We start from the raw sequence: 14664 nt of genomic DNA on the forward strand, positions 1-14664 counted from the left end.
ACTCCCCAGGTCCCTCCACCCAGCTTGTCCAGAGCTCCCTCATACTCATGAATGAGGTTCTCACTGCAGGTGGCTCCCCAGGGCATTCCTTGGAAATGTCTAGGAATCTGCAGTTTAACAAGTACCAGGCGATCTTGTAAAAAGCAGATTGGAGAAACTCTGGTCTATTTGGAACTCTCTGTAGGATCCTGGGACCAAGCACTCCAGCTAACCCTAGAGGCAAAAGACCCTGAGTTATCCCAGCCAATCACCCACAGTGGGCCTGGAACCCAGCCCAGAGGCCGCCCACTTTGAAACCATGCTGAGGAATCAGATGGTGGAATGCCGAAGGTGAAGATCTAATCTCCACTCCAGATGGCTAGTGGGGAGGTCCTCGCTGGGGCTTACACCCGTCTTCAGTAGATCCTCCCAGCTGCCCCGAGACTGCTCAGGCACCTCCTCTGGGCCTCTGAGTGCCAGGCAAGCTAAGACGTTTGGCTCTTCTTAAGCTGCTCCACTATAAACCCCACCCCTGGGAGCCCTGGCCAGGTCACCGAACCATCCCAAGAACTCTCCTGAGCAGCTCGGAAATGGGAACCCTGGCAGGAGGTAGATGGTGATCCTCATCAGAGTCAACTTCTGAAGGGCCCACCCTTGCCTGCAGCCTATCTCAACAAAACCCACGCAGCAGGGAGCCCACCTGTTTGGCCCAAGGCTTCCAGAACACCAAGTGCCTCTGCTCTGCACAGAGGCGGCAAGAGTTCCTGGCCTCTGCCCTTGGGCTTTCCAAGCAGTGTTCAAGGTGCTCGGGCCCTCTTCCGGGTGGGGTAGGGCAGGGAGCAATGCTGTGACCTCTGTCCCTGCCCTCTGTGTGTCATCTTCACACAAATCCATGACCAACTCTTGACAGCAGATGGAGAGCTGGAGAAAGTGAGTTAACCACGCTGCCTGCGTCAGTGCACACGGTCAGCTGTCAAGACATCCCCATCCTGCCTCTGCTGTGACTCATCAATGACAGCTGCCTCTTGGGACATTCAATCCTCCATTGGTATTCTCAGACAGGTCAGCAGCGGAGTCACCCAGACGTCTAGTAAAAATACACTGCCTGGCCCACTTCTGATTCAGTAGCTCCGGGATGGGAAACCAAGCGTCTGACTTCTACCCCAGGTGAGGCCACTTCTCAGCCTCAGGTCAGACTAGGTAGCAAAGCTCTCAAGCTCTGGTCTCCCAGTAGGGCTGGGGTCCCACTCTGAGAGTCTACTCCCAGGGAATATGCATTATTTTAAAACCCTAGGTGAGTTTAGTTAAGGATGGTACTTCAAATCCAAGGACAAGGAACGGTTTCCTCCAGACACTGTTGGATGAGTCCACTACCATCTGAGAAGAAACTCTGATGCCACCTCATATTCATGTTTTAAAAAGAAAAGAAAAAACCAATAGGGTAAAATATTTTTGTGTTTGAAAATCAAACCAAGAAAATATTTTGTTAACTTTGGAGTGGAGGAGTCTACACCAGGATGTGAGTCCTCACTGAAGGGTGGCAGGTTAAAGCAGGCTGGCCCTGCCCAAGTGACAGGGTTGTCTAAACGGCCACACTCCTAATTTTAATCATTGGCTGTGCAGAACTCCAGGACACATTTGCTTGAAGTCTTGAATCTCCCCCCGGAGGCCCCAGAACACTCAACATTCACGCCCCCTCCGTTTCTGTGCTTGCAGCAGTTGGGTGCCTGGTCTCACCGGTGCAGGGAGAGGGTTTTAAGACCCAACATCAATCACTGCAATGGAAGCTAGAAACTGTTTATTTCGGTCAACTCAATCTTAGCCTTTACCAGGCAACAGAAACCACAGGCACGGGGACAGCACAGAGCCTGTCAGATCCTTCCACCTTCGTCTCTTGTCACTCAGGGAGCTGGGTGTTGGCCTTCCCAGCCACGTGGCCTGCTGCCGACCTCAGGGAGGAAGGGGTTCCTCTTGCCCTCACTCCCCCACAGTGCTCTCCTGGTGACCGCAGAGGCTCACGGGCACAGGCAGCACAGCTCACATTGTTCACCAGGAAGGGGATTCGGTACTTCGCAGCAGAAAAGCAAACAATCCAAAGGAGAATTGCCCCTTCCTGCCCACCCTGCCTTCATGCCACTCCCGGGGACGGCGGAGTGTGAAGGTTGGGATATGCTGTCTACACTTCTCTCCTGCCAGTCCAGATTTATGTTGGAAAACTGGCCAGGAAAGATGGTGGGCTGAACCCCGATCAGCCTCCCCAAGCCCAGTCAGATGGCAGTAAGAGGAATTTTCCCCCCAAGGCTCAAAGAATGGAAAAAATAAGAGAAGCAGGCACAGCCATTGGGAGGGGGAGGCAGGGGGTTTAGTGTAACCAACTCGGTGGCACAGCCAACGGTCTACCTACCCTGGCATCTGGGAGGAGGATCGATCACTGCTGCACTGGTCAAGCTCCAAATCCTCCCAACTGGAAATGGCAGGCAGCTCAGGGAGTCGGGCAGGGTGGTCATCTGAAGCACAGGGGCACCCGTCTCCACACCTGGCTACCACTCCCCACCCCAGCAGAAACCTGGAGGGCTTTTCTCTGGGAAAAGGTAAATTGAAGAATCTCTGGGGGAAACCAAGCCTAGCATCAGGCAGGGCTACCTGAGAACAGAAAATTTAAAAGCTAGTTATACGGGAAGCTGAGACACATCTCCAATTCAGTCCCCTTCCATTTTCTCCCAGGATTTGGCAGCCAAGCTCCAGGCTGGAGAGATTCTCTGGAACCCCACAACCTGCTCACCGGTGAAGGCACCCCGCTGGCTGTTCACACTGCCTTCCAGAGCTCCCTGGATTCTTCATTAAGGGCAACCAGGAATCACCAGAAATCTGAGGGAAGCCTCTAACACCAAGAGCGGAAGAGCTAACAGCAGGCAGACAAAAAACTCGATAACAAAATGGTATCATTAACATCCTCAGAGACTCCAAAAATATATTGTAACCATGAAGCCAGAATATATTGAAACCATATTTTTGTCTTTGTTTCCTGGAATTGAACCCAGGGGTGCTTAACCAGTGAACTACATCCCCAATCCTTTTTATTTGTTGAGACAGGGTCTCACTATGTTGCTGAGGTTGGCCTCAAACTTGTGATCTTCCTGCCTCAGCCCGCTTCAAGTTGCTAGGAAAATAGGCACACACCACAGAATTTTTTTTTTTTTTTTAACAAGGGACATCTGGCGGGGTGGTGGGAAACTTGGAAGAACATGACAGCAGAACTGCAAGATTCACAAGAGGGTTGGAAGATAAAGTTGAACAGAAAGTCAGAGGTGGAAAATAGGGAAGATGAGAAAACTAGAGGTTCTTTCTAAGAGACCCAATGTTTGAATAACTGGAGTTTCTTAGAAAACAGAAGGGAGGGAAGTAAACAGGAGTTCAAGATCTCTCAGTTACTGAAGAACATGTGTCACAGGATCAAGTGCATACATGACATCAAGTGCCAGGTACAATAGATGAAAACCTAATTTCCATAACATTTCAGAACACTGGGAACAAAGAAGATCATAAAAGTTTTGAGAGGAGAGAGGGAAGAAAGGTCACAATCAGCTTTAGACTTCTGCCAACAACACTGGGAGGGATGAAGCAATGCTTTCAAATTTCAAAGGAAAAATGTTTTCCAACTCGGAATTCTATAGATCCAGCTAAACTACTACTTGAGCACAATGAAGAACACATTTTCAGGTATTTATCGCCTGTGCATTCTTCCCCAGGAAGCTAGTAGGGACTATGCACCAGTGAAAGGGGAGAGTTATCAAGAAAGAGGGAAACACAGGACACAGAGAAGAGGAGCTGCAACGTGGATGGGTGAAGGGAAGCTCCCTGGTGAAGGTGGAGAGGCCAGGATGGTGCCTGCACACCAAGCGCAGCTGGTCAGAAGCTGTAGGAGAGACACTTTGGCAAGATGAAAGTGCTAAAATACCTAAGGCTGATGAGAACTTGCAGGGCTTAGAGCACTGGCAGGGTTTGGATGAATTAGTGAACTGCATGGAAAACAAAAACAAAAACAAACTCCAGGAAACACAAAAAACCTGTTCAGAAAAAAAAAAAAAAAAAAATCAGGCTCATGGTATGGCACAGTGTTTGTAAAGCATGTGCTTTGTAAGCACCAGGCCTCAGGTTCATTCACCATTGCCAAAAATAAAGAAAATTTTATTATACAGTTTATTTGACAAAAACAGCATTCACATAGCCATGATAATGTAAACACTGAATATTGTACTAAACAAAACTTGGAATAATTCTACTGAGAGGCTGGGACACAGGAATTCAGGGGTGGTGGGAAGTCAACACAATGACAAGAACTAAAAATCAAAGGGTGGCAATAGAGGTATGTTATTTAGAAACACAGAGGTAAACACTTCCCTGCCCCCAACAAATAAAAATCCCAAAAGATGAAAGTGGTTGTCTCAGGAGATGGGGAGAGTGCAAAGAGAGGCTGGGGGGGAAACTTTTGGAACCACTTGGCTTTAAGTTTTGACAAAACTGATGTCCTGCCACTTGCCCTGCTTTTCACTACCTTGGCAGGGCCCAGTCCAACTCCAGATCTACCTGTGCCTGCCTGTGTCTCCAACACACCTCCCCTGACAGGCTTTTCCAGTGTTGCCTTTCTCCTGGGGAGGTATCTGTGTACTTTAGCCTGGTCTGTGAAAGCAGTTTTCTTGAAAAAAAATTCTGTTTTTCTTTTTGCAGTACTGAGAATTGAACTCACTAAATCACATTTCCAGAACTTTTTGAGGCAGGGTCTTGCTAAATTGTTGAGTGTGGCTCCTAATTTGCAACCCTCCTGCTTCAGCCTTCCAACTAGCTGGGATTATAGGCATTTGCCACCATGCTGGTGGTACTGGGGATTGAACCCAAGGGGGGTTTTACTACTGAGTTGCTTTTTATCTTTTGAGACAGGGCCTTGCTAAATGACTAAGGCTGACTTCAAACTCAATTCTCCTGCCTCAGCCTCCTGAGTCTCTGGGATGACAGGTGTGAGTCACCATGCCAGGCCTGAATTCGATTTTGAAAAATAAGGATTCATGGCACCCTGAACCTTAAGACTGCTTTGGAGCATGCTCATGCATTAAGCGACCCACTGAGTGATGTAAGTACAAAAATAGTTTGTCACCTAAATTGAGCAATAACTCTTTTAAAAATTGATTGACATGTAAGTAGGTCACTCTATACTTTTAATAAGCCTCTCCCTTCATTTCAGTGTTGACACTAAACATTAATAACTTTCTCTCATTAATATGGTTCGGGACAGATCCTATTCAACAAAATTCTAATCTCACATTTTCAAAATAGGAGAATTATTTGCCTTACACACACACCAACAGGATGCAGGGGCATATGATTGTAATCCCAGAGACCCAGGAGGCTGGGGCAGGGGGATTGCAAGTTAGAGGTCAGCCTCAGCAACTTAGCAGGGTCCTGCTTCAAAAATTTTACAATGAACAAAAGGCATCAGTGGCCTGGGGACGCAGCTCAGCAGTAAGCCCTGGGTTCAGTCCCCACTGCAATAAATAATACATAAGATGAAAAATAAAAGGGAGAGGCAGCTCAGTGGTAGAGTGCTTGCCTCGCATGTGCGGGCCCCAGACTTCGATCCCCAGGACCACAAAGCCAACAAACAAAACCCACACACATACAATTATAGCCTATTTATAATAAAATTTTTTTTTTAAACTTTAAATTTCCAACACACACACACACACACACACATACACACACACACACACTTTTGCTTCATCCCATGTGAATTATTTCAGATTGCTAGTTTGTTGAAGTTTTGTTTTCCTAAACAAGAAAGAAGTATTAAGTGTTTTATGTAAAAGGTAAAATGTTCCCAAAAGTCAAAGAAGGCTGGCCTGTAATCTTTGTGACTTGGGAGACTGAAGCAGAAGGATCACAAGTGCAAGGTCAGCCCCAGCAATGTAGCAAGACCCTCTCATAAAATAAAAAATAAAAAGGGCTGGGGATGGAGCTCAGTAGTACAGGACCCCTGAGTTCCATCCCCAGTACCACACGAAAAAAAAGGAAAAAAGTCAAAGAAGTTGCATTCCTAAGCGAAACTGGTAACTCTAGAACATTTCATAACAGACTTCTGAATACCAACGAGTAGAAATTACAGCAGAAATTCTATAATCACACAAGAACCTAACAAAGTTATTCCAAGGAAAACATCTTTAAAAAACACTGCTGTGCGAAGGCTCGGAGAGATGGCTGTCTGGATTCCCCACAGCTAGCGTTCATCCTTTCAATAACAAATTTTTCCAGCAGATTTCCCCAACAAAACTAGAGGCAATTTTCTGCCTTCTCTGCCCCAAGCAATTGGATTTTTTTCTCCCTGCCCAAGCTCTCCCTACTCACCATGCGGGTCATTCCACTTTAAGAGAGGTAACTTTTACGTTTTAATTGTTGCTGCTCCAGTTACCAGAGGGTCTTAAAATAAAAAAGATTGGGTTTTTAATGGGTGGGTGGTGGAGAGCAGTCAACATGATGGGTGTTTTTCCAAAGGCAAATTTTTCTAAAAAGTGGAAATAAAATATAGAAAGACAGGGCACTGTCTCAGATGAGCACATTGTTAACACTGAACTTCTAGCAAAAAAAAAAAAAAAAAATTAAAAGATGAAACACTTCTCAAAAGCCACTCATGAAAATTCCCCTAAAAGAATGTAAAACTAGGGGGAATTTTCTCAGTTAACTTGATTCGGAAGAAAATTGCCATGGAATAGCAATATTCTATAAAACCCCTAACCGAGGTATACTGAAAAATGCCATTTCATGGTTCATTAGTTTATTCATCTTGCAGATCTGACATGTCAATTTCCCAAAGCAATTTGCAAGCAAAAGTCATAATAAAAAGGAAATAGGCATGTGCATGTAGTAACACAGAAAGACCTCTTTACATGATCTGGGATTTGCAGATTACTGTCACATGACCCCATTTGTATCAGAGGAGAAAAGACATCCCCACCCCCAAAAGTTATGTTTACATGTGTTTTAAGTGCACAAAAAATTTTAGGATACATCCCAAAATATAAAAATGCATAGCTCTGGGGAGTTAAGTAGAATTGGAAAGTTTAAGGCAACTGGATCCTTTTTTAGACATTTACCTGTTATTTACGTTTCTTCTCAATGGAACATATGTTCAATATAGTGAGATTAAGCAGATTCACTAGATCTAACCAGATGGACGAAACTGTCCTCCGTATGAATTCATTCTGTCATTTACTATGCGAGGAACTTCGGGGATGCTACTGGAAAGGAGGGCATGTCCTTGGGGAGCACTTCAGCTGGATGTTCAAGAAGCAGAAAGAAAACTCAACTGCTGGAGCCCGAGGTCTGGTTTTAGCGGGCAGTTCTCCGCGTGCTACTGAGCAACTTCCTCCTAAAGCAGTCTGTGACGACCTGGAAGCTAACCGTCCAGCATTCCACCACCACTAGGGGTCCCAGGCAGGCACCACCAGTCCCGGCAAGCACTGCTCATTCTTCCCCTAGAGTTCTGAAAACATGCTTTCAGCGGTCCACTTTGGCTCTTAACCCTGTTTCTCTTGTTCCTCAGAACCATCTTCACCACGCCATTCAGCCTGTGCAGCTTGTTGTTCCACTCAATCTGTGGGTAGAGCAACTAGTTTCTTAGTGCAGCAAGCACAGCGCCTTGTGTTAAAGCCAGGATAAACCGGGCTGGCGGGCTGCGGGTGGAGCTCAGTGGTGGAGCACTTGCCTAGCATGTGTGAGGCACCAGGTTCAATTCTCAGCACCACACATAAATGAATAAGATAAGATTCATCTACAACTAAAAATTATATATATATATATATATATATATTTTTTTTTTTTTTTAATGGGCTGGTATTTGCAAATAACCAAATTCTATGGGGTCAACTTCTATTGCTGTGGGGAGGTCAAACTGCTATCACAGTTTAGGACAAGGCAGGAGAAAAACAGCACCCTGAAGTATCTTTTCACTATTTGAGGATGAAAACCAGGTTTGAGATCATTAAGGAACTCGCAGAAATACTACATACACAAGAAAACCTCTACTTCCGAACAGGGCTCTATTTAGAATTACAAATTAAAAAAAAGAAAAAAAAACCATTTGGGTTTTATATAAAGGCTCATACGAGAGGTTCTGAAGATAAATGAAAGCACAAAGCCTTTATTGAATTGCATATTATGAATAATAAACCCAATGGTAAGCACGGGGGTGGGGGTCAGATGTGCATAGAAATGCAATTTATAAAATTTTCAAGGCAAACAATTGACATCTTTGAAGACACTGTAGTTAGCTTATAAAAAAAGAAAAGCTTCCAGGTGTGCAATTCATTCATAGTTTTCATAACTGGTGCCCAGTGATATAACCTCAGGAAATGTTGAGATTTCATAAATCATTTGTATCAAATCTCTTTCTCTGGTAAACTCCTTAGTGCCTCTGCAGCGGTAACTGGACAGGACTGGAAAGGTTTCGAGATGATTCAAACCTCCAGCACCTCACAGGAATCCGAATTTCTTAACACAGAAGGCAATGCTAATCAAGGAAGGAAATAAATAAAAGGTTATTAAAACACTGACTTCATCAAACTTTCTAAATACTTATCTATTGTATGTACCACTAAAAACAAGTTCATCCCAACAGCCCTTCTCACTTTATGTCTAGAAACTACGGTTGCTACCTTACTTTTCACCTTTAATGCTGCATGTTTTAAACGGTGCTTTTCACTAGCCTGTAAAGTATGAAGATCAGTAGGATAGCAGGGCTTTCAAAGACTTTTTTAAAAAGTTAGCTTCTGTAAATTTCAATATATAAAAATCAGGATCTCAAAATTAAGTTTAGGGATAAACAATATTATGATAAACTGTAACTACACATAAATGGTAATAATGAAATGATCTATGGAACAACTATGCATAGCACTGATCCCAAATGGAAAGGTGAAGGTGAATTTAAACTCTGAGAATGTGGCTGGTCACCCATCATCTCCCTCTCCTTCACAGGGATGGGTGACTAAACCTGAGGCAAGTCTGCCCTTCACCAGTACTGGCTTTAGCAGCTGCTTCCTCATGTCCTCCTGGACCTCACCCACCTGCCCCAAAGCTCAGGCCAAGCCCAGTTTGGCTTACTCCATCATCTCAGTGGTGTTATTTGTGTTTAGTTTCTATAGCATCTTTAAGATAAAACAAAGTCACTAAAAAACCCCTCCAGACTGCGTGCGGCCTTAGTAGAGACTGTCCCTATTATCGGACTGCACAGCAGTGTATGCAGGGAAAGGCAGTCAGGTTTGAGTTCACATGTAAAAATAAACACAATGAACACATAACCAATACAAACTTCCACCAAGACACACAGCCGAGCGAATACCTGACGTCCACACTATCATCTGTGCTTACTGATATGGTTAACATGTCTGCTCAGGAAATCCAGGAGACACCTCAAACTTAAAATAACCAAAGCAGACGCCCTATTTCCATCTGTCTGCTTCCATCTCTTTCTAAAGTGTTATCTCTTTCAGGCTAGTAGACCATGGGTTAGGTTAAACACTAAGTAGAAAATGTCGAGACCAAATACATATTTAAACACAACAGCAATCCCCTCGCACCAAGATAGAGTAAAACAGTGTTAACTATTATTTAGTAACTAAAGACCGTCTTTAAGTATTTAATATCAGCGCTCAGCAGGCTTCAAAAGCAATTTTTCTGGTTAATAATTTTGTCAACATTGAATTTGTACATTTGTATTTAGCTCGTTATTCTTTTTGGGGGGTGGTACGAGGTATTGAACTCAGGGGCACTTGACCACTGAGCCACATCCCCAGCCCTATTTTGTATTTTTATTTAGAGACAGGGTCTCGCTGAGTTACTTAGCGCCTTGCCTTTGCTGAGGCTGGCTTTGAACTCACAATCCTCCCGCCTCAGCCCCCGGAGTCACTGGGATTACAGGCTAGCTCATGGTTTTTGATCCATCCCAAACAAAACAAAAACCAAGGTGCCAAATGTGTGACAGAGGTCAAGATGGCTCAAGAGAAGAGGGTTGAGAAAAAGGGTTTTGGGGTATGTCAAGTTCTCAAGCCATGGAAAAAAAATTCCACTGTAAAATCTGGCTTGTTTCTCAGCTATGCGAAGGATCAAGGAGCATGTTAAAATGTGCTCTTTACCATTTAATCCACCCATAAATGTTTTGACAAAAGAGCAGGCAGCTAGTCTCATGGTTTAGAAACGGCAAGACGAGTCCTTCCAAGGAACTGCTTATACAAATCTTTGATCCCAATGGTACATCTAAATATTTTACTAGATGGGACTATGCCACTGATGAAAATTACTATCAAGACTATTAAACATAACTTCCCTACTCAATTAAGCTTAATAGAGCCTTTTATAGGCTACTCGCAGAATACATGCTGTAGATGTTACTCTCTACCAATTCAAACAGTTTAATTAGCCAGGAGACTAAGAAATTCCTCCAGACTGCGGCCTTAGTAGAGATGGAGCAGAATAAATCCTTCTGATCATTAATTTTAACATTTCAATATCTATCACAGCAGAATTAGGACTGTCTTCTTTAACAGTTTACCATTTAATCTTTGAAAAATTAACTGTGAAGCAGTAACTCCCTAGAAAGGGTCTTGGGGACTAAAACATGAAATCAACAGCGTTTAGAATTAAAGGAATCCATCAGTTTTGAACTGGAGACCAATATTAAAGTAAAACTGAGTAGCAGATGTAGTCATGAGCAATACAAATACCAGCAAGTCCTTATCATGGGGATTTCTAGTAATTTCTACAGATCAAATTGAGCAGCTTGTCTCCTGTCATTGGGGCAGTCCATCAATGAAAACATGCCACACAGTCCTATGCTTCCTATCATACTCTCCCCTGACCCGCCTATATTTCTGGAAACCCCAAACACCGGTTTGTAGGTTCAGGCAAACACAACTCACACTTCCTACGCAGGGAGGAAATGCCAAGAAAACACACAGTGCTACAAAACTCCAGAGGAAAGAGACTACTAAAGTGTCCCTCCCGGAGCCCATGTTTTGCCCTGTGAAGCCCTCATCCAGGAATATCAGGAGCCAAATCAAATACCCTCAATGCTTACGAGGGGCTCGAAATGCAAGGAAAGGTAAACACACTTGAAACAGGACAAAAACGCAGCGCGATCTACTTAAGACTGGAGGCCACCGTGTGTGAAGACCGCAGATTCTACAGATGGAAGCCAGACTCAGCACCAAGGGCAACACTGCCAAGCAGAACAAAGACACTGAAGACCAGGACTGTCACAGACACAGCAGAACTTTACCTTTAGTATCAAAAACTTGGGTTTTGTACTGACACCCCTCGGGCCCATCAGCACCTCTACGAACCAGTATTTAAATGTTTCTTATGCCTGGGTACACATTTGTGACCTCCAGAGAAATGTCACCATGGTGAGGTAGAAGGTGTGAAGTCCCCTCTACAATACTAGGCAAAGGAGGATTATGATTCATGGATATGGATGGACTGTAATATTTAAATGACACATTTCTGGTAACAGTCACAAGATCTTTGTAGAAAAGTATTAAAACTCAAAAGAAATAAGACAGGAGTCAAATACAGAGATGAAATGTACAAAACAAATGAGCAGGCAAACTAAAAGTTCTTGAAAGTATTTTACTTCAGATTGAAAAATGAACAGTTTCCACACTGCTCATTGCAAGATACACAGTATTCACGAATACAATGCTGGTCATTTGAGGAAATGTATACACACCTCAATTTCTCCTTCATGCTTTTTTCTTTTAGAAAGATACTGTTTACCAAAAAGAAACTTCAGCAGTACAGGAAAAACTATTTTCCCAATAAATTTACGAAAACCTAAGATTCCCAATGGAATCAAGATTATCTTCCCGCTACCACCACCTTAATATAATCACATGCTTATTGGAACACTAATATTCGCACCCTACAAGTACATTTACTTTCAACAATGAGGGTGATTCTTTAAAAAAAAACTTCAGTGTGGTAAATGTAACAAGGATCTCTGCAAGTATTAAGTGTCTGAAATAGGCAGCTAATACTGGATTTAATATTATTTTATAAATAATTGTTCCCTTAGCGGTAAACATAAGTCTACACATTCACAATAGTCCTACAAAATAAATACTGTGATTATGCACAATATGTTATGACAAACTAGTTTCAAAAAACAAAAGCTCGACATCTTGATAAAAATTCAGATCAGAATAAAATGTGACTCTAAAATTTAAAACATTGTCAAAATAACATCACATTTAAAATCTTCCACAGTTTACACAAGTACTATGAGTTTCCAGTTTTGGAACATATTTTTCCTTTGTGAATTAAAATACGAACATATTGAAAATTGTTAATTTCAGTGATGACATCAGTTTTGGTCTTACTTTAGCATTATTTTCTTTATAAAAAGTTGCACTAAGTGTCCATTAATGGTCTGATTGGTCTTCAATATTTCATAAATGTATATAAAAGAAATTCCTAAAAGCCAATAGTACTTTATATGTATATATATGTATATATATATATATAAAAGAATCTCTTCTCCAAAATGGCCGTATTTAACAGAGCCACGCACACTGATGCTAACAGAAGAGCTTTCGTCTTGGAAGAAAACATTTTCAGAAATGTCACTTACATTCTATTATATTAAATATTCCCAACTGAGTTTCAAACCCAACAGGTGATGAATAACAGAATTATACATCTCATTTGCACTCAAAAGCTGACCACAAACAAAATTTACAGTATGATTTAAAACAAGCCAATGTTTAAAAAAGTTTTAATTAAAGATAACAATTCCATGAAAGGAGAGGATAAAGAATGGGATGACAAGAAGTATTTGGTCTTAATAAGGCAATACAAAATAGATCCATTATCAAAGACCATTTAATTTTTAAAGATCGACAATACCAAAAGCATAAAGTGGAGTATAAGAAAATAGTTTTTTATAAGTATGATTTAATTAAAGCTGTTTACAGTTATTCTCTCCCACAGTAGTTAAGCATGAGTTTAAAAGAATAAGATGAGAAACGCAAGCACACGCAGCACACAGGGTCAGAGGAGCCAGCATGCAAAGTCTGGAGCTCGAGGTTTTGCTGCAACAGGAGCGAGGCCAGACGGGGGCGGCCCTGTGCTTCCTACTAGGAAGAAGTGGGGAGGGAAGGGGAAAAAGAAAGAGAGAAAGATAGAAAGACTGCAAAGGAAACAAACACAAAGTCATGTAATTGCCAATTGCCCAAAACGACAGCACTATAGAAAACAGTTGCAATTCTCAGAGATGACTAGAGATTTTTCAGTGTTTACACAAAAGTACATAGTACATTTTTTTTTTTTTTTTTTACAAAATAAAATAAACGTCATTTGCCACCATAAACCTTTTCTTTAGAGAGGAAAAAATTTCGCAGCAGGTCACAAGGGTTCTATTAAGTCATTTCAATGCTGAGGAAAACAAACTGAATAATAGAACTAATCACTTCCCTATATATGGATGTCAAGATGACAATTCAGATTATTCTTCAAACTAATCCTGAGAAGAATTCTGTTTACAATTCAAACAGTAATGTTATGTAAAAAGTATTAACAAATCCACTATTACAAATATCAATTTCCTATATGGTCTTCTATATATACACACACAATAAAATGGTAAATATATGCAAAAATATTAAAAAAAAAAACATGCACAGATCACTTTCCCCTTTGGAATCTGGACTCCTATAAGATACTTTTGTTTGCCTTCCCACCCATCCTCTGACATTGTTTTCTGTTTCTATCACCCTACCCACACTGAATACTATTCCCTATAACTCTGCATAAAGCCAATGAGAAATATATTTTACATTCAAGCTTTAAATCTTAAAATGACCCTGTTGTAGCATATGACTTATCAAATGAGCAGCCTTTTTTTTCCCCTTTTTTGCTTGCTTTTGTTTTTGCAGTTGTCAGTCTTCATGATCCATTCCGTGGCGAGCTGGGAAAAAACGCAGTTGCTAAATCAATGTCTGAACAGTGTGAGGCTCCTGCATGTCTCCCAGGAGTCCCTATGCAACTGTCCTGAGCATGAGATCATTGCACACAGAAGACAGTCCATCGCACAGCGCCGACTATCTACAAAGGTCTGAGAGGGGCGCGTCCCTCTTGTGTTTCCTCTTTTTGCCATGGTAATACTGATTATTGGATTTGCCTTGATGCTGTTTGTTTGTCATCAAGGAACCATGGCTTGTTTGGGTTGTACCTTGGAAGCCTTTGCTGGAAGAACGGAAGAGCCTTGCTGATCCATGCTGCAGAAAAAGAAAGCGGTCAAAAAGACATCAGTATCGTGGATTAGCAAATCTGAATGTACAGGGCACTTTCCAACTAGAAATTGGGCTGACCACTGACTGAGCTAGCAGGCAGGCAAAGGGGGGTGACTCTTTTGAACTCTAAAACTCTTACATTATTTTTATGATGGAAATACTGAAAAACCAGGCCACTATCTTGTCTTCCCAACAGTGTTTTCTCGAGGAAGCTGCCTGCTCACATACCACATCCTAGGCAGTGTTACTGGAAGGCGGCCTGGGACAGGCACGACTGCACAGGTTGACTGGGGGCGTCAGCATGGCAGCCGCTCCCTTCCTGCTCTCCCTACCTGTGGCTCTCTCCTGACAG

General features: G+C 42.4%; 1 protein-coding gene across 3 annotated transcripts in view; it reads right to left on the reverse strand.

Annotated features, from left to right (window-relative positions):
- Nucleotides 1-11638: 11638 nt before the first annotated feature.
- The window catches only part of Tent4b (terminal nucleotidyltransferase 4B), a 64788-nt gene continuing 61762 nt past the window's right edge, over nucleotides 11639-14664 (reverse strand). For all 3 annotated transcript variants that reach the window (XM_047528285.1, XM_047528286.1, XM_047528284.1), the window contains one exon: nucleotides 11639-14297. In XM_047528285.1, coding sequence (XP_047384241.1) covers nucleotides 14121-14297 — 177 coding nt within the window. In that variant the 3' untranslated portion in view covers nucleotides 11639-14120. The remainder of the gene's footprint in view (nucleotides 14298-14664) is intronic.

This window comes from Sciurus carolinensis, chromosome 16, assembly GCF_902686445.1.
Source record: "Sciurus carolinensis chromosome 16, mSciCar1.2, whole genome shotgun sequence".
Taxonomy (NCBI): Eukaryota; Metazoa; Chordata; class Mammalia; order Rodentia; family Sciuridae; genus Sciurus; species Sciurus carolinensis.